The 24,279-nt window shown below is 49.4% G+C and overlaps 8 protein-coding genes across 8 annotated transcripts; 4 read left to right on the top strand and 4 right to left on the bottom strand.

Annotated features, from left to right (window-relative positions):
* Positions 1 to 1,790: 1,790 nt before the first annotated feature.
* EPUS_01275 (uncharacterized protein) lies at positions 1,791 to 3,956 on the bottom strand (the record flags this gene model as incomplete). Its single annotated transcript, XM_007788568.1, has 1 exon — positions 1,791 to 3,956. The coding sequence occupies one exon, from the start codon at positions 3,954 to 3,956 to the stop codon at positions 1,791 to 1,793; it is 2,166 nt and encodes a 721-aa protein (XP_007786758.1).
* Positions 3,957 to 4,678: 722 nt separating this feature from the next.
* Positions 4,679 to 7,060, top strand: EPUS_01274 (uncharacterized protein; the record flags this gene model as incomplete). Its single annotated transcript, XM_007788567.1, has 1 exon — positions 4,679 to 7,060. One exon carries the CDS (start codon positions 4,679 to 4,681, stop codon positions 7,058 to 7,060), a length of 2,382 nt encoding a protein of 793 aa, XP_007786757.1.
* Positions 7,061 to 8,239: 1,179 nt separating this feature from the next.
* On the bottom strand, positions 8,240 to 9,310 carry EPUS_01273 (Mitochondrial DNA replication protein YHM2; the record flags this gene model as incomplete). Its single annotated transcript, XM_007788566.1, has 3 exons — positions 8,240 to 8,294; positions 8,353 to 9,025; positions 9,085 to 9,310. 3 exons carry the CDS (start codon positions 9,308 to 9,310, stop codon positions 8,240 to 8,242), a joined length of 954 nt encoding a protein of 317 aa, XP_007786756.1.
* A 657-nt stretch (positions 9,311 to 9,967) lies between these two features.
* Positions 9,968 to 11,467, bottom strand: EPUS_01272 (Citrate synthase; the record flags this gene model as incomplete). The annotated part of the gene is made up of 3 exons (XM_007788565.1): positions 9,968 to 10,156; positions 10,210 to 10,510; positions 10,557 to 11,467. The coding sequence occupies 3 exons, from the start codon at positions 11,465 to 11,467 to the stop codon at positions 9,968 to 9,970; spliced, it is 1,401 nt and encodes a 466-aa protein (XP_007786755.1).
* A 947-nt stretch (positions 11,468 to 12,414) lies between these two features.
* Positions 12,415 to 15,001, top strand: EPUS_01271 (uncharacterized protein; the record flags this gene model as incomplete). Its single annotated transcript, XM_007788564.1, has 4 exons — positions 12,415 to 12,534; positions 12,594 to 12,839; positions 12,993 to 13,128; positions 13,185 to 15,001. 4 exons carry the CDS (start codon positions 12,415 to 12,417, stop codon positions 14,999 to 15,001), a joined length of 2,319 nt encoding a protein of 772 aa, XP_007786754.1.
* Positions 15,002 to 17,574: 2,573 nt separating this feature from the next.
* Positions 17,575 to 18,719, top strand: EPUS_01270 (uncharacterized protein; the record flags this gene model as incomplete). Its single annotated transcript, XM_007788563.1, has 3 exons — positions 17,575 to 18,101; positions 18,216 to 18,373; positions 18,451 to 18,719. 3 exons carry the CDS (start codon positions 17,575 to 17,577, stop codon positions 18,717 to 18,719), a joined length of 954 nt encoding a protein of 317 aa, XP_007786753.1.
* Positions 18,720 to 19,956: 1,237 nt separating this feature from the next.
* Positions 19,957 to 22,079, bottom strand: EPUS_01269 (uncharacterized protein; the record flags this gene model as incomplete). The annotated part of the gene is made up of 3 exons (XM_007788562.1): positions 19,957 to 20,419; positions 20,469 to 21,829; positions 21,912 to 22,079. 3 exons carry the CDS (start codon positions 22,077 to 22,079, stop codon positions 19,957 to 19,959), a joined length of 1,992 nt encoding a protein of 663 aa, XP_007786752.1.
* A 901-nt stretch (positions 22,080 to 22,980) lies between these two features.
* On the top strand, positions 22,981 to 23,349 carry EPUS_01268 (uncharacterized protein; the record flags this gene model as incomplete). Its single annotated transcript, XM_007788561.1, has 2 exons — positions 22,981 to 23,165; positions 23,214 to 23,349. 2 exons carry the CDS (start codon positions 22,981 to 22,983, stop codon positions 23,347 to 23,349), a joined length of 321 nt encoding a protein of 106 aa, XP_007786751.1.
* Between the last annotated feature and the right edge of the window lie 930 nt (positions 23,350 to 24,279).

Here is a 24,279-nt window from a genome sequence, read left to right as displayed (position 1 = left end):
GTTATTTTCTCTCAACTTTATTCGATAGATTTCTAGCAAATACAACTCCCATTAAATACTTAATTGAGTGGTACGGAGTACCCCCCAGTGTCCTTAAGACAACTAATGCATACCCGATTCCTCCAGCATTTGAATCCATACCCCCCACGGTGCTATGAAGTGCGTCATTTTTCTGTATGTCCATCAATGATAGATGCGGGCCTAGAGCAGGTTCAAGTAACCGAAAAGGCTATTGTCGAGTAGGATGCAGAAACGGCTCTGTTCTCTCTTGAAAAGCTGCGCAGGGCGCAGATATAAGAACAAATTCGCCATTAGGCACTGCGAAGTTAGCTGCGAAATTGCAGTAGAAATGGACCAATCAAAAGCAGGCGAAACGCAGGGGTTTCGCGTAGAAATTCCAACCAACGACAGCTATGTAAGAGGTCAAAGCAACCAAAGCCAGTCGTTTATCCGCTGACTGTTTTCCCCGTGCCGATTAGATAAATAACTCGTTTTGTAACAGGGTGTTGGACACTGCGCCATTCGTAACTTACGCCCTTGATTCGCTGAGGATTCCCTGATGATCCGTCCGTTGTCACTTACGTGGCACAGACACTCTGTCCCTCTACCAGTATCCGGCATTCCTGGATCAGTGTACCGCAGTAAGTCTTCGATCGGCAGCTAATCTTTGTATTCAGAGTCGTTGGGGGCACAGTCTGTCTGCATCATCACTATCAACAGACGTTGTACTACCATGAAATGACATCGGAAAGAGGCTGACAATGCAGGAAACCGAGACTGGAGATGCGTCCAAAGCGTCATCGATGCCGAAAGATGTGCTAGGCTGCATCCACTTTTGGTCCGTACTATGTATGTCACGCATATTCTGACACGGGTCGATGCGAACCGTAAACGTCGCTGTTAGGGTGTGCCGATCAGGGGTTCACAGTCTTCATATTAGTTAGTTACAACGTACGTTTTTATGCTAGGGATACCTCAGGACTTCGCCCAACTTGCAATCCCGAGAGCTGGACCATGGCCAATCAATCTTGAGAATTTAACAGCACAACGTTTGATGATCAATCCACAAATTCCATTTTGCGCCGATGTTTGTTCTCACCGTCTTTCAGCAATCTCGCCATTCTCATGTGCGCTCCTGCAACGCCTCACATACCTCAAGAATTCCACTCGGGTGATCAACTTGAAGCTACGCTCCTTGTTTCATTATGGGAATTTAGGAAGTCTCGGTCCATTACTTATTAGCCCTCTATCAGAAATGTATGGGGATGCTTCCCATCTACTATGCCGCGAGCATTACTTTGATTGTCTTCACTGCTATTGCTGCCGAAAGCCGGAGCATAAACATGTGGACATGATTTTGTCAAAATTGCTCGTCTTCCGCCCCTCCCACTAGATTCTTGTCATGGTATCTGTGCACTGAAAAAGTGGGTTAGGAGTTTTGAGAGCAGGCAATGGGAGTGGTTGTTCACGGATATGGAATCTTGCTTCTTTGGATTCAGGCCTTCAACCATATCGTGTAGTGTCCACTAGCAGGCACACTTGAGGAAATGTTGATATAATAATACAAATATCTGCGAGCACCTTTGTGCATATGGTCAAGCACCTGATCTCACCCAGGGTTGATGCGGCTGCAGGCTTAGCAACTGTGTAACGACGCCTGATTGAGGTAACATGACCTAGGCAAGCAACAAGAAAGCCAGACCACTCCTCGCTATGCTGAAAATGCAATTGTTTGGGTATTACGCTCATCGATCCAAGCTCAGCCTCCACCGGCCCAAATGACATAGCAGTCACCAGGCATATCTGGATGGGGCTTCAACATCCCTCCCATTCCAGTCTTCGTCTCCGCTCAGCTCCTCATCCAGAAAATCAGCCTCCTTGAACTGCTCGTCTGCAGGTCGCTGTCCATCGATGTGCAGGACGACTTTGGAGCACATGCCCTGACGAAATTCTTCTGTGTCCAAGTTGTCATTGCCAACTATCTCGCTACCTTTCCTCGTAGAGCTTGTCCTCATAAAGGCCTCGTTCGCGAGATCACTCAGCTCTCGTTTGGCAATTCGAGCGCTCTTACGCTTATTGGGCGTGGCAGCTGTGGAGTCGTCTGTTGTGAAGGAGCTTGAAGAAGTCGAATGACTGGTCGATGGCCGAGAAGATGAGGTTGTGGGTGGAAATGGAGGTGGAAGGAGAGCTAGCGGTACGAAAGGCGTTGGTGGAGGGGCTTGTCGAAGAAAGACATCTTCAAGTTTGGGCATCCAGATCTGTCTTAGCTTTGCTCGCTCTCTCCAACCGTCATCCTGTAGAAGGATCCTAATGCATAGTCTGCGCAGGTCCTTCAACTCAGGTGCAATTACAATGAGTGAGCTGAGGAAGTTCTCGGCATCTTGCGCGTCGAGATTGCGAAGGTTCTCAATTTCGATTGTTTGCAGAGTTCGCGGCCATGTTGGCATGATTCCGTCAGGGAAGACTCCTTCGTAGTGGGGATCGACATCGTGATAAGCGGTGGGGTCAGTGTATGTAAGATCCATTTTGAACACTTGAAGACGAGGACATAGACGCTCAAGAGAACCAGCAAACCATAAATCTAAAGCTTGATTACCATTCAAAATCAGCTCTTGAAGCTCGTAGCCATGATGTGTAAGGTATGATCGGAGGTCAACCGAGTTGAATTCCCCGCAGTTGATGACAGAGAGATGGCGTAGACGTGGGGGAAGGAATGGGAGCACCCTGTGGTTGACGATACTGCAATTTTGAATTTGCAGCTCTTGGAGCTCCGGTAGGCATCTTAAGGCTGTAGTGAGAGAAGTCTCAACGTTGCCCTCTTCACACTCTTTGACCTTCTCGGGAGCCGCTATGTTCAACAATGACAAGGATCTGAGGCCTTTGAGACATTCTCGACAATGCAGGTTTTTCATCTGATCCAGGACTGGCTTGGTATCTGGGAATCGACCATTCCAACTCCATTCTTTCAATCCGATTCCATTTTCCTCCAGAGCATCGAAAATCTCTAATGGATACGACCAGGCTCTACCCGTTGAAGCAGCTGGTTGAGCCCATGAGACAGCACCAACTCGATCATTGTTATGATACAAATGCAGAGCACTGAGCAGAGGAGTCTGCTTGATCAATTTGACAAGCTCGATACCGCTCTTTTTGATCAATAAGTTTCTAACTTCAACTTCCAACCGCTTGGTTTTGTTCCGATAGCTCACTGACAGTGTCTCTTGTGGTGCGTCGAGGAGTTGTTGCAGGCCGTGAGCGCGATCAGCTGGAAATAGAGGCGGCGAGTAAAGTAACGCTGCAACTGCCGCATCGCGCAAGGATTTTGAGAGTTTTGAGACTCCAATAAGCCAGCCAATGGATCCAGTGTCATGTGAGGCGTCTCGGTATAACGGATAAGAGGCATACTGAAAGATGCTCAGGAGGATCTGGTATGGTAAGGTCTGCCATGGAGGGATCCTTCCTGGTGGAATTGCTAGAACTGCTGCACTCTTCGTCTTGCCGTGCTGGCTTGTGTTGCTCTGATTGACCTTACGTCGTTTGAATGCGCTAAAACCCCCTTTTGAACTTGGTTGACCGGACCGTGGGCGTTTTCGTGGGTTACTCTGAGCTTTTGGTGCAGATCTTACATGGTGGACAACTTCTGGCTCAAAATTGTTGACGTCTTGGTCAGACTCTTCTTTGTAGTTCTTGACGTTCCTTGTTCGACGACTTGCCCGAATTGCTGGACTTGGATTGCCTGAGCTTGATTTTGGTCTGCTGCGGTTTACATTTCTTGCTTGTGACTCTTCGGAGATGTCTGTCTCTTCACCAGATGAACGACTATGTCGGCTTTTTCTTCGGATGCGCTGAGTAGTTCGGGTAAGAGGAGGAGTTGTGGTGTCTTCGTCAGTGCTGTCATCGCGGTAGGAGATAGGTGGGTGGCCGGTGCGGCGAGGGCGGGAACTGGAGATGGTCATGTTTGTTATTGTGTTACACTCATGTCGGGAGGACTGCCTTGGCATACAGCGCCGCAACTGATTTGTTGATGCGAAGGTCAAAGGATGGTCATGAGATCCAAAGTCGATTGGTCGGAATTGCAGGCGCCTGGATTCGAGGCCGCAGTAAAGTGACTTGGAGGTGTTTTGAACCTCAGGAATGGGTGATGTAAGCATGCTTGAAGCGGCACTAACATAAGCTTTCGGCTAGTGCCGTGCCAGTGGTAGGCGTCCTCTGTACGGAATAGTACTAACTAGTAGTTAGTAGCAGAGCACTGGGACTAGCTTTCTTGGCATAGTGTCCCTGCGCTTCAATTTCTCCGCCCCAATGGGCAGGGTCTAGATCGAGGATCCAGCTGAGGTCGCTTGCAACTTGCACGCAGCATCCATGGTGCTGTTCACAGCAAATCAAGCTTGATGATGCTGGTCCTCGGGTCATGATCGCCACGCGAGAGCAAACATCCTTAACATACCCTTGCGCTGCGTAAGACCACCTTCGTGTGTCCACATGAATCGCCAAAGTTCGACCAAATTCATACGTTGACTGGTATGGCACTCCACTGTCCCTAGCCTGTGGAAGACCATTGTTCAAGCAGTCACGATAGCTGGCGTGGCCTTATTCATGTTTCGTAATACGGCAGAAGGACGAACATTGCTTCTGAGTTGGCTTGATGGACAACAACTTCCACTCGAATTATCATGCGATGAATGATCAAGGCGTGCATCATCGTCAAAACTCGCCGCATCAGGCGTATCATGGTTTTCGTCAACTTGCGCCATCAGGCATGGAGTCTGGCATGCACAATCCCCGTTCCTCCATGACCGGCACTCATCTCCCACGAATATCGGGTGCGCCTTCTCCACGACATGTTCGGCAAGGCAGCATTCGCAGCTTACAGTCTTCACCACGAATGCTACAATCATCCCCGAGATTACAAAGAACAGGTACCCCAACATCCACGGTTGGTCGCGCAGCCTATTCTATGTCCCCGCCGCCGCTTTTTGATACCGCGTCTCGAGGCTCGCAGCACACAATAGAGCCACATGTCGTTGATAACCCAGCGCTCCCTTCCCGCGACATCACCAACACTAACATTGACGACGCTTACGTGAAATTCATTCTCTACGCGAATCCAGGTGTACCACGAGACGTTGACACGACAGAGCTGCGTCGCGTCTTTCGAGCTCCCCCCCGCAGCGATGGCAAGAGCTTCAGCATATACACACTATGGCAATTGATCAAGAAGTTGGAAAACAAGGAGTTGAAGACTTGGTCACAGCTGGCAATTGAGCTTGGTGTCGAACCACCGTCTACCGAGAAAGGACAGAGCGCACAGAAAATTCAGCAATATGCTGTGAGGCTCAAGCGATGGATGCGCGCAATGCACATCGACGCCTTCTTTGAATACTGTCTAGGAAAAGCACATCGGTATTTCACTGATTTGCCAACCGCTGCTGCGAATTCCTCCGAAGAAGGTCGCGATGGAGTGCCCCTGGAGGAAGATTTGGCGCTTCGAGCACTCATGCCCGAATGGAGACCCAAAAGAGGACGGAAGAAAATTGAAGAGAAGGAATCGGAAAATAATTCAGAGCAACCGTCTGCGAAGAGACCACATTTAGACTCTCATCACTCGGCAGTTGAGTATGACGGGCTTGGGGTACATTCTGCCATCTTTCCTGGAAGTGCGGCGTCTTGGACAGCATATCCAGACGATATGAACCAAGATGCGTGGACCATGGCATCTGCGATGTCGCAAGGACACAACATGCCACCAAATATCAATCCTAACATGTACTCGGGAAGAAGTGGTTTCGAATTCACCCGATGGCGGCGAGACATGTCGCCATCTGGCTATCCTCAGTCTGCGATCACGTTAAGTCATCGTGAGCCAGAACCCATCATAAACGAACCTCAATCAGCAATCACGCCATCTGCTTCGTCTAAACCCAAATCATCTCGTCGCAGGCATGGACCTGCAGTTTCGTCAGCATGGCCCAGCCAAGGAAACGCAAGTAGTGGCAAGCAGAGGGGCAGACCACCAGCCCAGAAAGCCACGCAAGATGAGCCACTATCTGCTATACCAGCAGATGGGCGACCGAATGGGCATTCCGTTTCCACGCAAAATACGCACCATGAAGACCATGTAATCGTTCCTACGGTGACATCGCAGGCACCTCCTCAGCAACTTTCTCAATCCCGGCCAAACAAGAAGCTTCAGCTTCAGGTTCCTGAGCGTCTTGGGGGTCCCGTTCGCTTAGCAACTCCGCCACTTGTGCTCGTGAATGGCAGTGGACATCTTCGACGCAGCTCGGCTGATTACTTCCGCAATCCTGAAGGGGATGAGGCTGATGATGGAGAGTCAATCATTGTCGAGCAGACCAGACCATCAGAAACCCTTCATGACAACCATTTCACGATCGAAGATGTCGCTCGGTCCTTCGCCACCCGCTTGCTGCATATCAAAGTTATAGGTCGTCCAGTGGACCTGAGTGTTGAGGAGGCGAACATGGTCGCCAATAAAGCCGTGCTGTCGATTTGTGGAGACACGTCTGGAGCCGGCCCAAGGTATCGCAGAATACTAGCAATGAAATGCGCAATTGTCCTTGGTGTGGAGAAGGAGATGGGCATCTCCAGCTCCAGCAATGCGGACAGCCACTCTCATCTAAGTGTACGGTCTGTCTTCCAAAATGCGGACGGTTCGGTCTCGCGAAGCCGAAAATTGAATAGCAGCGGCACCACCGATGGCACCAAAGGCTCTTACAATTACACCATCTCCATCGACACCACAAACTCCTCCAGCACATTCTCCTCTAGTATCCTGATCCGAGACATCATCGTTCCTGCGCAGGTCTCATCAAACGTTATGGAAGACGACTTCTCCAGCCTCCGAGAGCAGATTAAAGCGCTCTCTGAAATCCCAGCTTCAGCGATTGAACCACCGACCGCAATCAATGGCGATGAAGATACCACCGACGATGCTTGGAGACAGCGATTCCTTGATATAAGGAGAGACGAGAAGATTGCCGAGGAGAAGTTGAGGAGACTGAAGAGATTGATGTTGGAGGTTGTTATGGGGAGTGAATAAGGAGTGGAGGAGATTGGGCGCGAAGCAGCCTTGAATCATGACAGGCAGCAGAGCTTGCGAGATCTATTTCCGCCGCAACACCAGCCGATGTATTCTTCGAAAGGTGACCCTTAAGGAGTGAGGACGTGGATGAACGTGCAACATGAAATTCGTGAGGTGATAGACATCAGAGAACCTGCGACATGTGGAAATGGCGAGTCTACAAGAACGAGTCAAACTGTCCACCTACAAATAGGCGAATTCTAGCTTACGAATGCCAGCCCGTGGAGCCCAACCTGCGATAGACAGACCGCCAAAGCTAGCTTGCGACCGCGAGAATCAAGCCGCGAAGGCCGAGCTGCGAAGCGAGTTTGAAACTGTAAGAGTCAGCCTACGAAGGACAACGTGCGATGCCCCAACTTGCGATGCCTCAACTGTGATATGTCAATCCACAAGAAAGAGCAATGAATACGCGAATGAGATGGTCGTTGAATGAATATGGCATGAATGTTGCATGGTATGGGAGGGAGGGAGGAAAAGAAGAAGAAGAGGGGGACGGAGTCTATGCACGAAGAACGCACGCAACACGAGACCGAAAGAAGAGAAAGCAGAACGCCAGAAGGGAGTCGAGGGCTGAAGAAGACGAGATGCTGCCATCTCTGACTCGCCTGATCTCTGATCTCCCTTCTGATTAGATGGGCTCCGATGCAAAAAAATCCCAAAAATTTTGCACGCCTGCTGGCAGATTCACATAACGGCATGTAGGACACACTACAGGAGAGCAATTACGTTACACATAGCGAGCGGGTCAAGAATGAACCCCATACATAGCTAGCTTGTACTATACTATCCGCACATACGGATATGGATACGGATATATATGCACACACCTAAACACACACACGATCAAATGAGACTTACAAGCCAGATGAGACGGAATTCTAGTAAACAAGCTGTAATGAGTCGCCATGGACAGGACTGCAGCGTCATTCCTACCACTGTATTCCCATCAGAGCGCATTTCTGCTGCCTAAAACCTTTGCCAGCAGCAGGGATCCTGTATGCTAACCATGTAGGAGAAGAACACAGTACCAAAAAACGTAAAGCTGTATGACAGCAAAAAGCAACAACACAGCCATGTGTAACACGTCTAGAAAATCTTGTGCATTCAGGAGGAGAACCCATATCGCTTGCGCCCCATCTAATGCTTCGCCGTAACTTTATCCCCGGTCAACTTTTCGACCGCTTCCTTAGCCCTGTTGATAGACGTTAGCACATTTGTCCACATCATGAACAGAACACTCGAGAACTCACATATCGCCCAAAGCAACCATGCATATAGTCTGCCAGACTCCCAGACCGATTCTCGGAGAGACACCACGATACAGGCCCTTGATTCCGTTTTGTGAATAGATATATCGAAACGTTTTGCCGACGGTCAAGTTCTTTGGCCGATTGGGATCCTCGGTCTTGCTCTGCATTTCCACGCGAATGACCTCGATCGGCTGATTCCACGCGCTGAGCCCACCACCCAGACCACTGGCTAGGATCTTTTCAAACGAGCCTAGCTTCTGGCCTTCGTCCTTGCCGGTGGCTCTCCTGATGGCTGTCTCTGCCAGACGGGACAGCCCGAATCGTGAGCCCCAGTTGGTGGTTTGTCTGATCGCGACGGCGTTGACACCTCGGTTGATGCCTCTGATGCCTTCTTTGCGGTAGATGTTCATGAAAGTTTGGAATGTGCTCGGGGGTTTCACGCCTGCAGCAGCGAGCTTGTGCTGTGTGATTTCGACCGTTTTCATGCATGTGCAGAAACCCATTGTAGCGTAAGCTTGGGCGACGCCTCCGACCATTCCTCCGCTGATGCCACCAACAAAATCGGATGCGCCGAAGGTTTTGGCATAGTATTCTGCTTCGGAAGCCACGAAAAGCAGCACGGCTCCCTTGGTGGAAGCTTCAATCCAAGCCCAGGGAATCAGACCTTGATAGTCTGTGAGATAGGGGTGTCAGTATGGCTGTTCTCAGGTGCAGGAACATATAAGGACGAACAGCCGAGAGCTCCTCCACGTTGCCATATTCTTCGTAGAGCGCCAGCGAAGCTATCTGTCCGATTGGCCGCCATGGTCGTCTTGATGACCTCCAACGGCTGTCCCAGGGTTGTGACCTCGAACATATTCAGACCCGCACCCAGGAGTAAATTGCTGAACTTGATGGGCTTCTTCTCGAGCTTTTTAGGTTGCACGCCTGGCGCCGTACGTGCGTCGAATGTGGACATGTTGAGATGGAGTGCAGAGAGGGCCCTGACCAAGGGAAGAGTGTGGCTTCGTCGCCTGGGAGTTGTAGTATCAAGATGTGCTGAACAGTCACCGGGTAGAGGTTGCGGCGTAGGGAGCCTGACCACTTGTGACAAAGTAAGGGTTAGAGATTTGCTTCCCGCGCGAACGGTGATGCCGAAGGGGTAGAAAGAGTGGAGATTGGAAGACAGGAAGGCCAGTCGATCAGAATCCCGCGTTCAAGACGCACAAGAGAACAATAGAAATGCTGAATATGCAAAAAAAGTTCAGCTCTTGGCGATGTCCGCTGGGAAGGATCAGCCAGGAACGAAAATAGCTGCTGCTTCGGGCGTCACGTTGAAGAAAGTTTAGGTGCATGAGGCTCTCAACCAATTCCCATTGGAGTAAGTTACCCAATCACCGCAACTACTTTTACGCGACCCTACGCTGCGATCTGCCCCCGGACTCCGATCCTCTTCGAGTCATCGCATATTGCACCGTTATTGTCTTATCACTCAGCACCGAGGCTCAACCATGCACGAGATCTAGTGCGAGAACACTAAACAGTACTGCTAAAGAACCCAAGCTCAAAGAAATACATGCTATTATCCGCTCTTAGTCGTGTCCCCTCCGGCAAGCGATGTAGACAACTGAATGTTTTACAGAGTTGCGCCAACAAGTTTGGCATATGCGTCTGTGCTGAATGATTTAGGACGCTCAATCGGTGCACCCAAGGCACGGTCAATGATGAGTTGCGGAAGGACACCAAGGGCTCTCGAGACGCCGAAGAGGACCGTGTAGTAATTGGCTTCAGTAAGACCATAGTATTGAAGGAGGACGCCGGAGTGCTAGCAGCGTTAGTCCACAACCTCTGACATCCAAGCAATCTTCCTGAACTTACAGCATCGACATTGGGATAGGGGTTCTTGGTCTTGCCGTGCTCGGTCAAGACGCCTGGAGCAATCTTGTACACCTGGCTGACCAGCTTGAACATGGGGTCATCGGGCAGTTTTCGAAGAGCGAATTCTCGTTGCGAAACATATCGAGGATCAGTTTTGCGTAGAACAGCGTGTCCATAGCCGGGAACCACGCGGCCGGAATTCAAGGTTGACCATAGATAATCGGTAATGGCCTTGTCGCTAAGGTCATCACCAACAGCTTTCTTCATCTGCTGAAGCCAGTTCAAAACTTCTTGATTTGCCCTGAGTTCAATTAGCAGCTGTGCAAGCAGGACGTCCACGGACTTACAATCCGTGTAGTGGACCTGCGAGGCCATTAAGACCTGCAGCCAAAGACAGCATAGGCGAGCTAAGAGCACTTCCCACCAAGTGAGTGGTGTGAGCGCTGACATTTCCACCTTCGTGATCGGAGTGTATGGTGAGGTAGAGGCGCATCAATTCCACGAAGTCCTTGTTCCCACCAAAACCAAGCAGGTTGGCTAGATTGTAGCCATAGTCCTTATCTTTTTCTATGGCGGCAACCTTGCCATCCTTGAACACATTACGGTAGATCTTTGCAGCAATTGTGGGAAGTTTGGCGATGAGATCCATCGAGTCCTCAAAAGTGTACGACCAGTATTCCTTTTTGTTGATACCTTTTGCGTATGCTTTGGCAAAGGCGGATTCATGTTCAAGGGCAGTCACAGCCAATGAAAACTGTGCCATAGGGTGAAGGTCGGATGGGCATCGGTCGATGAGGTCGGTGATGAAGGCAGGGACATCGGAACGGGCAGCCCAGTCTGCGGACAAGCCACGGACTTGCTCCTCGGTAGGTACCTCGCCAGTCAAAAGGAGCCAGAAGAGACCCTCGGGCAGAGGTTCTTCACCACCTGGGGCTTTGGGCAGAAGCTCCTGGCATTCTGGAATTGTCTTGCCACGGAAGCGAATGCCTTCTTCTGAGTCGAGGACAGAACCTTCCCATACCAAAGCCTTGATACCCCGAGCTCCGCCATAGACTTGATCCAGGGTGACTTCCCCGACTACTTTAGAACCATAGTCCTTTCTCAGTTTCTTGACCTTTTCGAGCTCTCCGGGAAGTTTTGCAGCGAAGGTTTCTTTCAAGCTCTGCGAAGGAGTGGTCAACAGCCGAAGCTTCGAAGGACAAGAAGGGTAGAAAAGCATAGCATACGGGGGATTTGGAGGAGATAGTCCGGGCTCCATTGAAAGCCGCAGTCCGAAGGATTGGTTTGGATAGAATGGTAGATGAGCGAAGCATGGAGCTCCCTAGTCGTAATGAAGAGACCATGGCAGAAGAGACGGATATGAAGGAAGTATTACAATCATTCAAAGCTCAAAGTCAGCGGAGGTGCAATAAGTGAACAGCTCGAAGAAGGGGATAAAATCGGAGCTCTTCGGTCGCTTGAATTGGCCGAAATTTTGGCGGGCATACGGAGCTCCCAAGGACCGGAGGACCAGAGAACTGTCGGGCCTGAGACAACAGCTGCGAACCTAATTCCTCAACCAACTCGACCAAATTTAGCAACGTTCCGTCTCCTCTCGAATGACAGCCTTTTTGTCTTGCTCCTCCAAACCAGTATTTTTTCAATCATTTCAAAGCGGATTGATTGATACAGCAAGGTACACCACTATTGCTGACGGGCAGCCGAACTTCACATGCAGATCACCGTCTTCACTTTGTGCTTAGCATAGGTTACTGGTAATCTGAAAACACGTGACTTGCTTTGTCACACACTGGGCAAGCAAAACTTCACTCCGACGCCAACTTTTGGCCTCCTGCGCTCCTTAACAATCCTTCCTACAAACCATAACAACACCACCACTTTATTGAATCCATCGCCGATTCATCGATCTCCAACAGAAAAACCACCGATCTACTCATCGGATCCTCATAGTTCTCCCTGCGGATGAAATAGGGTGTAGCAGGTGGCTGGCTAGCACGTTCAGGCATCCGTTGGGGTGTTGCGGTCCTCAACTCCCAGTTGTGACAACTGAAACTGGCTGCTGAAATACCACTTCTAAAATTCATCTGTACACCTTCTCACATTCTGGCGCTCGAACTTAGAAAGTAGTCTCACTGCCTTCTCAGCACATCACTCTGTTGTCGATCCTTATCCCCCTGCTGGTAACGGCGACCTTTTCTTTCAAATATGTCGTCTGCAGTAGCAGAGCTGGATGGCTATCTTCAGTCCATGCTCGGTCTCAAACCTCCAGGCGTATCAGGCTCAAAAATCACAAGTATCACTTCACTATGCACAGCAAATGTTCAGGTTAGTCAAGGTCAACTTCCATAGAGTCATATCATATGCTAATCATCCTTCCCTGCCAGTCTGAATCTGTGCTCATCCAAAAGATCTACACGCATTTCAAGAAAGCACCAGGCACACACAAATTGGGAGTACTCTATGTTGTAGACTCTGTAACCCGACAGTGGGTAGACCAGGCCCGCAAGGCTGGTCAGACTCCTGGTAGCGGTGCTCCAGACGGCACTTTCGCTGCCGGCGTGAATAGAGTGACCGAACTTCTACCCGTGCTATTGACTGACATCATAAATACTGCTCCCGAAGATCAAAAGGTACGCTATAGATATGGAAGAGAAGTTGCTGAAAGAAGCCTCTCCGCCGCTGTTCTGTACTGTCTTGACCAAATTCTTCGGGCAATAATGTTTTTCAAACCGTTCCCTCAGCGTATAGTCTGGACTCCACTTACGTATCGTGATGTTTTTTAGGCCAGAATCAAGAAGCTGCTAGACATCTGGGAGCGATCGAATACATTCCCAGTCGCCATGCTATCTTCTATCAAGGAAAAGCTTGATGCTCCAAAACCTAACAGTAAGCAGGCCCTTTTATCTGTGCACGGCCAGTGTATGCGTACAAAGCGACATCTCGATCAAATAACTGATAAAATCACTGTTTCTTAGATGCTCAATCTACCACTCCGGAAGGCACACCATCTCCTGACACCATCATGACAGATCCGCAGCGAACTAACCCAAACCCCCCAGCTCCAGCACAGAATACTTCAGCAATTCTAGCTGCTCTTGCATCAATGGCGAAGCAGAGCTCATCAGCACCTGCAGCCCCGGGAATTCCAGCACAAGCTAGTATGCATAATGTATTAGGCCAGCAGAATGGACAACCACAACCACCAGCACCGTCTGTAGACCAGGCCCAGAGTGCGACAAATGGGCAGGCCGTAAACCCGCTGGGAGCCCTTTTCGCTGGAATGACAGGAATGAGTAATGGCGGGCAGGGTATGAATCAAAATCAAAATCCAAATCAGAATCCAAATCCCATGACTGCTCAGCCAAATCCGCTTGCAGCTCTATTGCCGCAGATGCAGTCTCAAGCACAAGTTCCTGTACCTCATGCTATGCCACAGAACAATGCCGCAGTTTCTCCTGATGTACAGCAGCAAGTTCAGTTGATCCAGCTGATGGCAGCCCAAGGTATCCCTCCCGAGCAATGGGCAACTGCTCTACAGCTTCTTAATCCGAATGCTCCAAAGCTAGGTGCTGCAGGCATGCCCAACTTTGGTCAGCCCCCACAAGCAAGCGCCTGGGGTGGACAGAATGATGGCCGATCACGTGATGCTGCTGGCCAAGACTACGTACGTTCTCCGACATATGGTCGTCGTCGATCGCGTTCGCCTGGTTGGGATAGACGTCGTGATGTATCTCCGCCTCGTCGGCGTGATAGTCCAGTGTATGGTGAATATCATGGAGATTCTCCCGGTCGTAATCGAGACAGAGGTGGCAGACGCGACTATCGTCAGCGAAGCCCTCCTGGTAGACGCCGCCGCAGCCCTAGCCCACCACAAGCCTTGCCTCCACCAGGGCAGAAAGTCATTCAGTGGGAGAATCTTCCCAAGGGCATGATAAAAGTATTGAGTCGAACCCTGTTTGTGGGAGGAGTCACTTCTTCCGAAGCCCATCTAAGATCACTTTTTTCCGCTTTTGGAACTGTGCAGACCTGTATTGTCAATACCGACAAACGTCACGCCTTTGTAAAGATGATCAACCGCCAAGATGCAGTCAAGGCTCGAGAAGGCATGGAACAATTCAAATCTGGAGATATGCAGCTTCGGACGAGGTGGGGTGTAGGCTTCGGTCCTCGGGACTGCAGTGACTATCAAACCGGAATTAGCGTTATTCCTATCGACCGCCTCACAGATGCTGATCGCAAATGGATGCTTAGTGCCGAGTACGGTGGCACTGGAGGACGACCTATTGAATCTGGAATGGTTGTGGAGGAGCCAGATATTGAAATTGGAGCAGGCGTCTCTTCCAAAGGTAAGCACCCTACTTCCAGTCTATACTCTGACTGCACTATCAACCCCTCTCCCATTCCACTTTCATGTTCCTCCTTGCGCGGCATCATCTCATTCGTTATTCTGTCTACAGCTATAAGCCGGCGCATGGCGACTGACCAGGGTGGTAAACACGGTCCACAGTCCTCTCGAGGCGACAACCGTGGGTCAAATCGTAACGACGGTAGAAATCGTTTCCGCAACGGCTACGATGACCGAGATCGAGATAGCAACCAGCGCGACACGGCGGCAGCACCAATCAACAACCCGAACCCGAACACGATTGGTGTGCCACCTTCCGTTCCCCCACCCGTGCCCGGTTTTGGCTTCAACTTTGCCAATGGAATGCCCATGTTTCCTCCTGGATTCATGATGCCGACGGGTCAAGCACAACAGCAACAACAACAACAGCCACCTGGCAATGAGTAATGGTCAGACCTTGGCCATGATCGGGCTTCGCAGGCAGAGGCGTTTCAGGATGATGGCAGGATAGGGAGTCGGCGTACAATATCAACATTGAGGTGAGGCAGCGCTGGTTATCATAAGTTCCGGCATAGCATGTTCTCATCTTCTTTCCCTTCTTGCCCTTAGTGGGCACAGCAGGCACCGTTTTGGTGGTATGTCCTAAGGGTCATGCCTATTGCTTTATGTATCGGTGGCAGCGTGCACACGCTCGGCATACCTTCAGAGCGTTTACTTGTCTTCATAGCAGACAATTAATTCAAACATGTTGTCCAGACGCTTGCCGCCGTCTATTGCTGAGATATGCATGGGATCAGTTTGGTTAAGTTTTGCAGAATTGGCTTACTGTTCCATCGTCCGAGAGTATTCAGTATTCTCCTTCCATCTCGCCAGATAGATTGTCACTTACGCTTGATCTTTCTACTTCAACAATCTTTCGAAATCCATCTGAAAAAATTTATGTATACCTCTTTGGTTTGATCATATCACAGCCATTGTACGCCGATTTAAATATCGCTCCAAGCCACGAGGTGCTCATGAAAGAGCTGATCAGGTCCAGCTTGTCTAAAGCCCCGCACTGCGGCTGAGAAAAGTGTGGCTTTGCACTGCCTAAGTATTAGCCTCTAAGTTAAGAGTCCCGAATACCACATCTATAGGGTCCTAATCCTTTCGGAGCTGAGTCGCTTTCAACAAGAGAGCATCGGCTATAAAAGGTTCCAGATATCGGACTGCAAGGCTGAGATACCGCTGCTTCTCACCAAAGCCTATGCATACGACTCAGCCGAACAAAGAAAATGCTGGCATAGTCTATCCTGTAAGATTATGACTAGAGGTATGTGGGAAAATTCATGATACCAATTGATAAGCAGGAAAGCATTGGAGGAAGACTTGTCAATTTCAAGTGCTTCCGAAGCAGGGGTTGGTACTAAGTAAGCAGTCGAACGATTCTCCTGCTGGTTAGATTTTCTCGTGACTGACAAGACCTCGCTGGCTGTCATGTCGAGTACAGCTATTGAGACAGCGCTACAGCAAAGTCCATTACCATGAAGATCCGATTCGCGGAGAAAGTGGTCTACCAGGCCAAACTCGATGTCTGGATTCGTGAACGTATCTCGGACCAACACTGGAAGCTACTGGCCGCGCTTCTCACTTCAAGCTGGGACGTCCATGAGGACAGCGACCGCTGGGTAAACGCAGTCCATGCCCAGTTCGTTCCCGTACTGGTATATCGATTACTACGGGGGGGGCCATAAGTATTGTTAGCTCGACGCTTGTTACATTCTCTAATTGCCAAGATAGAATGAGACCAAATCGCTCAATTAGGACTAGTCTAGTTTTTTTTTAATATCGAGTTTGCCGTCCCTCTGCATCTATTACTGCCTGGCACCTCTCTGACATTGACTCAAGGAGCTCAATAAGATAGCTCTCGGGGACTGCATTCAAAGTAGAAACAGCAAAATCAATAAAATCCACGCGAAATGCGTTGAATTCAAGAGAATCCATACGGAATTCATCGAATGTAACGCGTAGAATCGATAGAAACGCGTAGGGCAGTGAGGTCATAGCGCCGTACAAGAGGTTCTGTCAAGAGGGCGTTTCGTGAGAATTTTACTAGCGCTGAGCTAACAATACTTATGGCCCCCCCGTAGTAGTCAAATATGGAACTCTTCCCAGAGGAGCGTTCAATATACCATGACGAACGCCACGGCTGCCTCTTCCTGTTCCCTCTCTGTAACCCAATAAGATGGCCACTCATGTTCCAGAAACTGTCCAATCATGGTCATTCTCCGGAGCATTCTGCGCGTGGAGAGGAACTTCTTACCTCTAAGGTATCGTCACTGACGACATCGCAATTTGTCTGCCTGAAACTTCCTAAATCTTCGACCAACAAGCTTCTCTTCCATTGTTCAAAGCAGCAAGCAAGGAAGGCCACTGTACGGAGACAACATCTAGGCTACAGCGAGCATTTAGATCGCATGAGAACACGCAGGACCGCCCATCGCAGCAAGTGATGAAATCTATATCTTTGTCTTGTCGGTGCCAAGGGGAAATACATCCAAAAGGACGCCATTACCAACATCCACGAGCGGTACCGGAAGACTTTGCTCATCTACTTACATAGATACGCGTATGAGCAACGGGATATAGCCATCCAGATTCTTACAGCAGCACCTTCTTTCCCTGCTGCGTATGTCAGTAGCAAAACGAAGCAGTAAAAGTCATCATTTCAGGACAGGTAGACTTTCACACGTACTTATTTCTGTATTCGAAATGCTTCATAACGATACTGATTGGTTTTGATGGCTGCAATAAGAGAATCCTATTTTCCGTTTAGGAAGATCCGTGCTGGAACATCGCAGAAATTATAGCTGGAAAACACATATCCATTTCACCTTCCCTTCACTTCTGCTATTCATGCGTCTGAAAGAAGCCATCAATAGGCCAACCTTTCTATTTGTATACACAGCTTTTCAATATAGTCCTACAGCCACGTCCTTTGGGTTTCAATATCATCACAAACCCAATTTCTTATCTTCATCATGAATGAGCCGAGTGCATCCCATTCCCCTTCACCCATCACAGACGCAGAAGCTATTTTAGATGAGATCAGTCATCGCGCCGAACTGGAACTTCAAAGCCAACCCCTTCCTACTCAAGTCAATTTGGTAAAGCAAACTCGCCGACTTTTCGACCACTACTCCAAACGTGGCACCGCCACCTCACTTCACAACGCCATAAGCCGCTACTTCAAGCCCAAGACCGAGGATAATGCAGAGCTTACATTCTATCCACCCTTACCACCGGATTACACTCCTCCTGCGCCTGATCCAAAGGATAGCCGGATGGTCGATGACGAGTCCAAGTCTCTGGTCAGAGGAATGCCGTTCTATGTGGATCGAAAACTGCATATTCGCCCAAACGTGAAGTTACCAGAAGGGTTTCTCGAGGGAATCGACCGAATCTTTCGTATCTATCAGGCTCAGGCAGAGGCGATGTTGAGACATCATTGTGAGAAGTATGGAGAGGAAGCAATTTTCCGTGTTGGAGTACGCAGCTTGATTTTGAGGTAGTTATTTCTCTTCCAAGTTCCTGCCGCCTCTTTAGCTATTTGCCTTGGTCTCTGAGAGCCTTGGTTTGGTCCCGTTATGCTGATTTTCTGCTGCTGATACATATGAAACAGTCGATCAGAGATGCTCTTCGCAAATCCCTTTGGCTTGGATCCGGAAACTCGTCTGTTCTACCTGCAGGTCTATGAAAAACATCCAGATCTCAATATCGCAGAGCAACGACTTCTAGCTCGGGCGGGTAGAGTGCAAGTTGATGTGGTTGAAGCATTCTGTAAGTCAAACACCCGCTCTCTTTGGCACTCACCCTGCTTTGACCACCCTCATCCTCCTACTAATCTCGTTCCTCAGGGGAACACATGACACACATCCGCTCCAACTATCTAGCCATGCGCACCGTTATTGCCGCCCGCGAACTGCGAAAGCAACGCCAATACCGGGAATTTGTCAAACAACTCACCGAAGAACATCGCCTGAAGGCAGAGAAACAGAAGCGCGAGGAAGAGCAGAAGAAGCGAGAGCAAGAACGCAAGAAGCGGGAAAGAGATGAAATCATAAGGAGAAGGAGACAGTTCCAGATACTGCCGGGGGCCCAGCATGGGTTTCCACGACCGGGGTGAGAGAACTCAACCTGGAAGCTCTGGGTAGATGATGAGATGGGTAGATGAACACAGCATAGACAGCCTAGTACTCTATGCGCTTCGAGAAGTGCGCCCGCCGGGTGGCCTTTCGAAAAGAAAAGAAGCAGTCTGCGAAAGTCGGTCAGGGCATATCCACAGCCCGCTGACTCCAAGCGTGAAGAAGCTTGCTAGACAGCTAAAGCCCAAGTTTGCTATCTTATCCTCAAAATCCACTGCGCCTCCAGAAGAAATCACCCATTGATCTTTCTTTTTCTCTCCACCTCTTCAAGTCTCGACCATCCATAAGTCAGAGATGGAGCAATGCAGTACACCTCTCAAAGCGAAGCGAAGCAATCAAAAGGCAAGGAAGGGAAAGCAAGCAGAGCCTATCTGTGGCCAACTGACGACTGAACCTATCTATCTACTCTTACAGGACTAAAATTCCCAAACCACCCCCCGCCCCCTCCCGTTTTCCTCTCTCATACACACGCCTCGTATCCCAGTTATTCCTCCTCTCCTCTCCCCTTCCCCTCTCCACTATAAATGAAAAACCATCCATACCACTCATACCCTACCCTAACTTACCATAGTCCTCCCAACTGAACCACCCACCAGCCCACCAGCCCAATCAGTCAAATTAACCATAGCAGCAGCAGCCATCCAGACCCCATCTATATCCATGTCATATCCTGTCAATATCAAGGCGGCGAAGCGTCGAACCTGAAGCCTGGAAGTGTCGAAGTGTCGAAGTGTCGAAGTCGCGAAGTCGCGAAGTCTCGGAAACCCCACCGTGTCGATTGTAGATTATCCCCACGGCAAAAGAAAGGAAAGGGATGGGAAAGGAAGGGAAAGGGAAATCGCTGATGGGGAAAAGAAAAGAAAAAGAAAAGAAAGGAAAAGAAAAAGAAATCGACCTCAAAAAGAAAAGAAAGGAAAAGAAAGGAAAAGAAAAAGAAAAGAAAGGAAAAGAAAAAGAAAAGAAAGGAAAAGAAAAAGAAAAGAAAGGAAAAGAAAAAGAAAAACTCTGGTTTAGTAAGAAGAAGAAGAAGAAGAAGAAGAAGGGGAAATATAAGTCCTCCAATGAAAAAGAAGTGGAAAAAGTGCAGTCAGAAGAGGGGGAAATAGTGCTTGGAATTGATTATGTTCATTCAACGTATGTATGCCCAGAAACTAAAATCCACCTAGGATACTCTTTGCTGCGGCATGGTAGCTGTCAAGGCCTCCAGCTTCAGCCATCTCAGCTCAATGCCTCCATCTTAACCTTGACCGCCTTCCCATCTCCGCCACCACCTCCGTCTCCATCCGCAAACAGCGCCGCTTTTCTCTTCCCCAAAACCGAGTCCGGCGTCGCCGTTCTCGCTCTGGTGCCCACCCCGTTCCCGCCTGCTACAGGCGTCGCCCCGTTGTTCTCCCTATCCTTGGTAGCTTCCTGGTAACAACTGGCGTGATAAACTCTGTTCCCGATTTGCAATGCATCCCTCCAGATGAAATCCTGCAACTCCTCACTCCAGACACTCTCGAATTTCTCCTGACAGATCGGGCAAGGCTCGCTGCGCATCTTGGCATCGTTGGGGACACGAATGAAAGCCTCCCTTTTGTTCCTGTTCTTGGCTGTGGTGCCTCCTGTTGCAGATGGCGAGAAGTTAGACCCATCTCCGTTGGTGTCTTCAGGCGGGCCTTCGTCATCTTCATATTCGCGGCTTTTGATCCATTCAAGCTCACTGACGTACCAGCTGCGTTGCACGCCACGACGTTCGGCTTCCACCATCCGGGTCTTGGTTTTGATCATCGGAGGTGAAGCGACGGCCGCAAGTGGTGCAGCGGTTGGGACGAGCGTCGGTGAGGTATTTGAGGAGATCAGGTCTCGGGGTTTTGAAGGATGACGAGGTGAATTTGACAGCCACAGTCGTGGTGGTGGTGTTGTTGTTGATGGCATGATTGATATTGCTGACTGGTGGTGTGAAGGGTGTTCCAAGAGAGGGGGGAGTTGCAGGAAGCAATCCCGAAGCTCGTAACTGGGCTATCAAAGGATTTTCTGCTGGTGGAGGAGCAGGATGACTCTGATGATCTTGTTGATATGTCACAGGTGGAGGAACTGGGGTGGCATGTATTGGAGGGGGTGTTGGCTGATGCTGCGGTGCTGTCGCTCTGAGAAGATCTGCGAGACTATTTGAATTGAGAAACGACGGTGTTGTTGAAGGAGGTGGCGGCTGTGCTGGAGGTTGTTGGTGTGGAAAAGGTACTGGAGGTTGTGGTGTGGGTACTGAAGGTGGTGCGGGCTGCTGGTTTGATCGTGCTGCCAATTGCTCCGAAATCGATTTCCGAACGTCCCCAAGATCGCGTTGGGACAATGTTCCTGAATCGACGATTTCTTTCAAGCTTTGGAGAGAGGCTAACTTTTGTTGTGATGCTCGATCCATTGGATTGCTGTAGCTGCCAATCTTGGCATCCACGATCAGATCATCAATGTCACGATTTAATGCATCCAGATCTACGGTGGTAGGGACAGGAGTAGGATAGGAAGGTTGTCCGTACTGGAAATTCTGCTGGGCGACTGGCTGCTGGGGAGGGAAATACGCCTGTGGTGTCGGAACTGGCGCTGGTGGTTGCGAGTAGTGGGTTGGAAGCTGCTGGACCGGAGCATTGGGCATGGAGCTATAAGGGGTCGTGTTGATCATCTGACTAACACCGTTGACGCTCAGATACTGCTGATAACCAGAGTAGTTCTGATGCATTGCTGGCTGGGCTTGAGGCGGTGTGGGAGTACTTCGATAGGGTTGTGCTTGAACCTGAGCCACGGGACCTCTCGATTGTATCTGTGGCGGCCTGTTTTGAAATTGCTTCCTTGCCCAGCTATCCATTGCTTCGTCGATCTTGGATGTCACAGTCCTTTGGAAGACCGGATATGTAGATTGTGATCCGGGCACAGGCTGACTCCATGTCTTTCGCATCTCATCCAATTTCCTTCGGACATTGTTGTCGACCGAGGCAAAAGTATTCATATATGTATGAAACAAGTTCAGACCAAAGTAGACTGTGTATGGAGTCCCCACATTCTTTGCGATCGAGTCCAGGACATAGAACGCTGGCAGTTTCCGTGCAGGAGGAGCCTATATACGGTAGTGTCAGAAATGTGATGGTGAATGTCATGAACAGAAAGCAAGCGCGATATCTCAGCTGTAGCAGACTTACTCGCAAGATGTGATTTTCGAGAACCCGCGCAATAGCCTGCGCATGCTCTATGCACTCTTTTGCAATGACGGTAAGGTTGCCAATGGAGATCCGATCATTGGTTACAAGATCGTCCAGCGAATTCTTGTAGTCATCAACAACTTCATCAGATGGGAGACCGGCAGACATAATGGGCAAGTAAGCCTGCGGGCGAAGCCAAAAAGTAGCAAGTGAGAGAGTAGGAGTAGAAGGGCTTGTGCTGGAGAGCAGTCGGACTGGAGTGAAGGAGCTAGGCGTGGAACAGATAGAAGACGAAGAAAGGAATCTCCGGAAGATGGTAGACCAAGCTCGCAGCCAATTTGAATCTGCGGTCCAACAGAAGCAAAGAAGCAGAAAGTGAGATATCTTCGCTATCTAGATGTTCGAAAGAACATGGTCAGAGGCCAAGTCACAGCAATCTCAATATTCGTATCTGTGTTATTTTGCTTGAGCCTTCCACCTTGCCAAACCAGCCAGTACTGGACTCCCCTCTACCAATCGACGAAAGATCAGGGTATTGCTTGCGGAAAGCGAAAGGTGAATAATCGTTGTAGGATGAAACACGTTATTGTTATTGAAGCTGGGCACAAGAGTAGAATTGACGAGCAGACAATAGAGATGAGCAATGTCGTGCCATTGGCTGTTGGCGAAGAGAGATTAGTGAATAGTGAAGTCGTGCAGAATCAATAGGATGATGGGCATTGTTGAGCAAGCTGGAAACGGCAGAGAATTGGGGGGAGACTTGACGTTAACTACTGCCGCCCGCAGATATCGATGAGTCAGCAGCCAACAACCTAGCGTAGGTCGGGTGCAGTAGCCTGTTCGGGTAACGTTCCGACCTATGACAACACTTCTATGTCATGCTCGCACTTTCGACGCCAACACGGTCTTGATCTTACTACGTACAAAACCTCCAAGTCGTCTCGCTGAAATCTTGATCTAGAACGTCCAAAGACAATATAGACTTTACCCACACTAAGCAACAGCTCGACAGTGCACAGATTGGTCCCGTTCGTCACCGTCGACCTACGTCTCTACCATCTGCAACACCATGAAGCTCTTCCTGTTGAGCTACCTGCTTATTTGCCTTTTCGGCTTGACTGTAATCGCTGTTGCTCCACAGAAAGCTGTCATCGTGACATACCCCGATGATGCCCCAGACTCGGTGCTGGATCAGACCAAAAAGGAAATAGAGAGGGCTGGTGGAATCATCACACACGAATACAAGCTCATCAGGTAAGTTGGCATCTCCTATGTATAACATTTATATTTACGTCTTGCTAGGGGCTTCGCTGCTCAAGCGTCAACCAGAGCACTCGAAGCCGTCCAGGCTCTTAGCTCGCAATATCTACCGCTCATCGAGGAAGATTCTATTGTCTCTATTGATGGGGACTTGATCAGGGGTGGTCACACAAACTAGGAGACTATTAAGATCATTCATTGCAGGTGTGGGCACGGGCATGAACACGGGAACGATACCCAAGCATTGCATGGCTGGGAGCTGGCGTTCTGAGCTTCGGATCATCATGACGACACGATACGCGCAGCTCTTTCACATGGATTGGAGAATTCATGAAAGACAAATTCCAAGGAGAACGCACTGATCAAGGCTGCGCTTGGTTCAATCAAGCAGTGTGCTCTACGCAGCTCGAGTAGAAGTTTTTGTTCAGTCTTCTACCTTCTCGGGACTTTGTTCAGCATACTCGTCCCAGTCAAGAGTTAGATGTATCTGAATCTGCCTTTAAGCAGTCTTAAGTCACAATGTACCACTAAATCTATGCTTGATCAAATGTGAATCCCTGCTGTGCCAGAAGGAAGAACTTCCTTGGCGCCGTCACTCAGGTACCTTACCAGGGGAGAGGTAGCTAAAGATCTGAGCTAAGTGCCGTTAGTGGAAATGACAGCTATTCTGTCAAATAACGATGATACTAACTAATATGATAATAGAAGGATATTTTGACCATACTGTGACCATATTTTCTGCAATATATGTTATAGATAATCAGATTTCATTGCATCACGGAGGACTAAGCTGCGTATCTTTGTACTCTCTGAGCAATCTTACGGTTAGGTTTAGTCTAAGCGCACTCTGATGGCTCCCCTAGCATTACGTAGTAATTTACTGGTAGTTAAGTAGGATATAATGGAAATGTTAGCCGGATGCGTCCACCAGATGCGCGATTCGCGACATCGCCGGATTGAGATCCTGTACACAAAGGCCAGAGTTCTTTCATGCTCAAACCATCTTGTTTTTCTTGCCATAATGATTCTTTATAATCACCCACTCCTATCATCTCCAGGTAATTGGCCATCTCGATTGCCGCAGCCGTTTGAGACTGCAATCCATTGC

Source organism: Endocarpon pusillum, assembly GCF_000464535.1.
Source record: "Endocarpon pusillum Z07020 unplaced genomic scaffold C720987, whole genome shotgun sequence".
NCBI classification, from domain to species: domain Eukaryota; kingdom Fungi; phylum Ascomycota; class Eurotiomycetes; order Verrucariales; family Verrucariaceae; genus Endocarpon; species Endocarpon pusillum.
The sequence above is the reverse complement of the archived record's forward strand: the minus strand, read 5'-3'. Positions and strand labels throughout refer to the sequence as shown.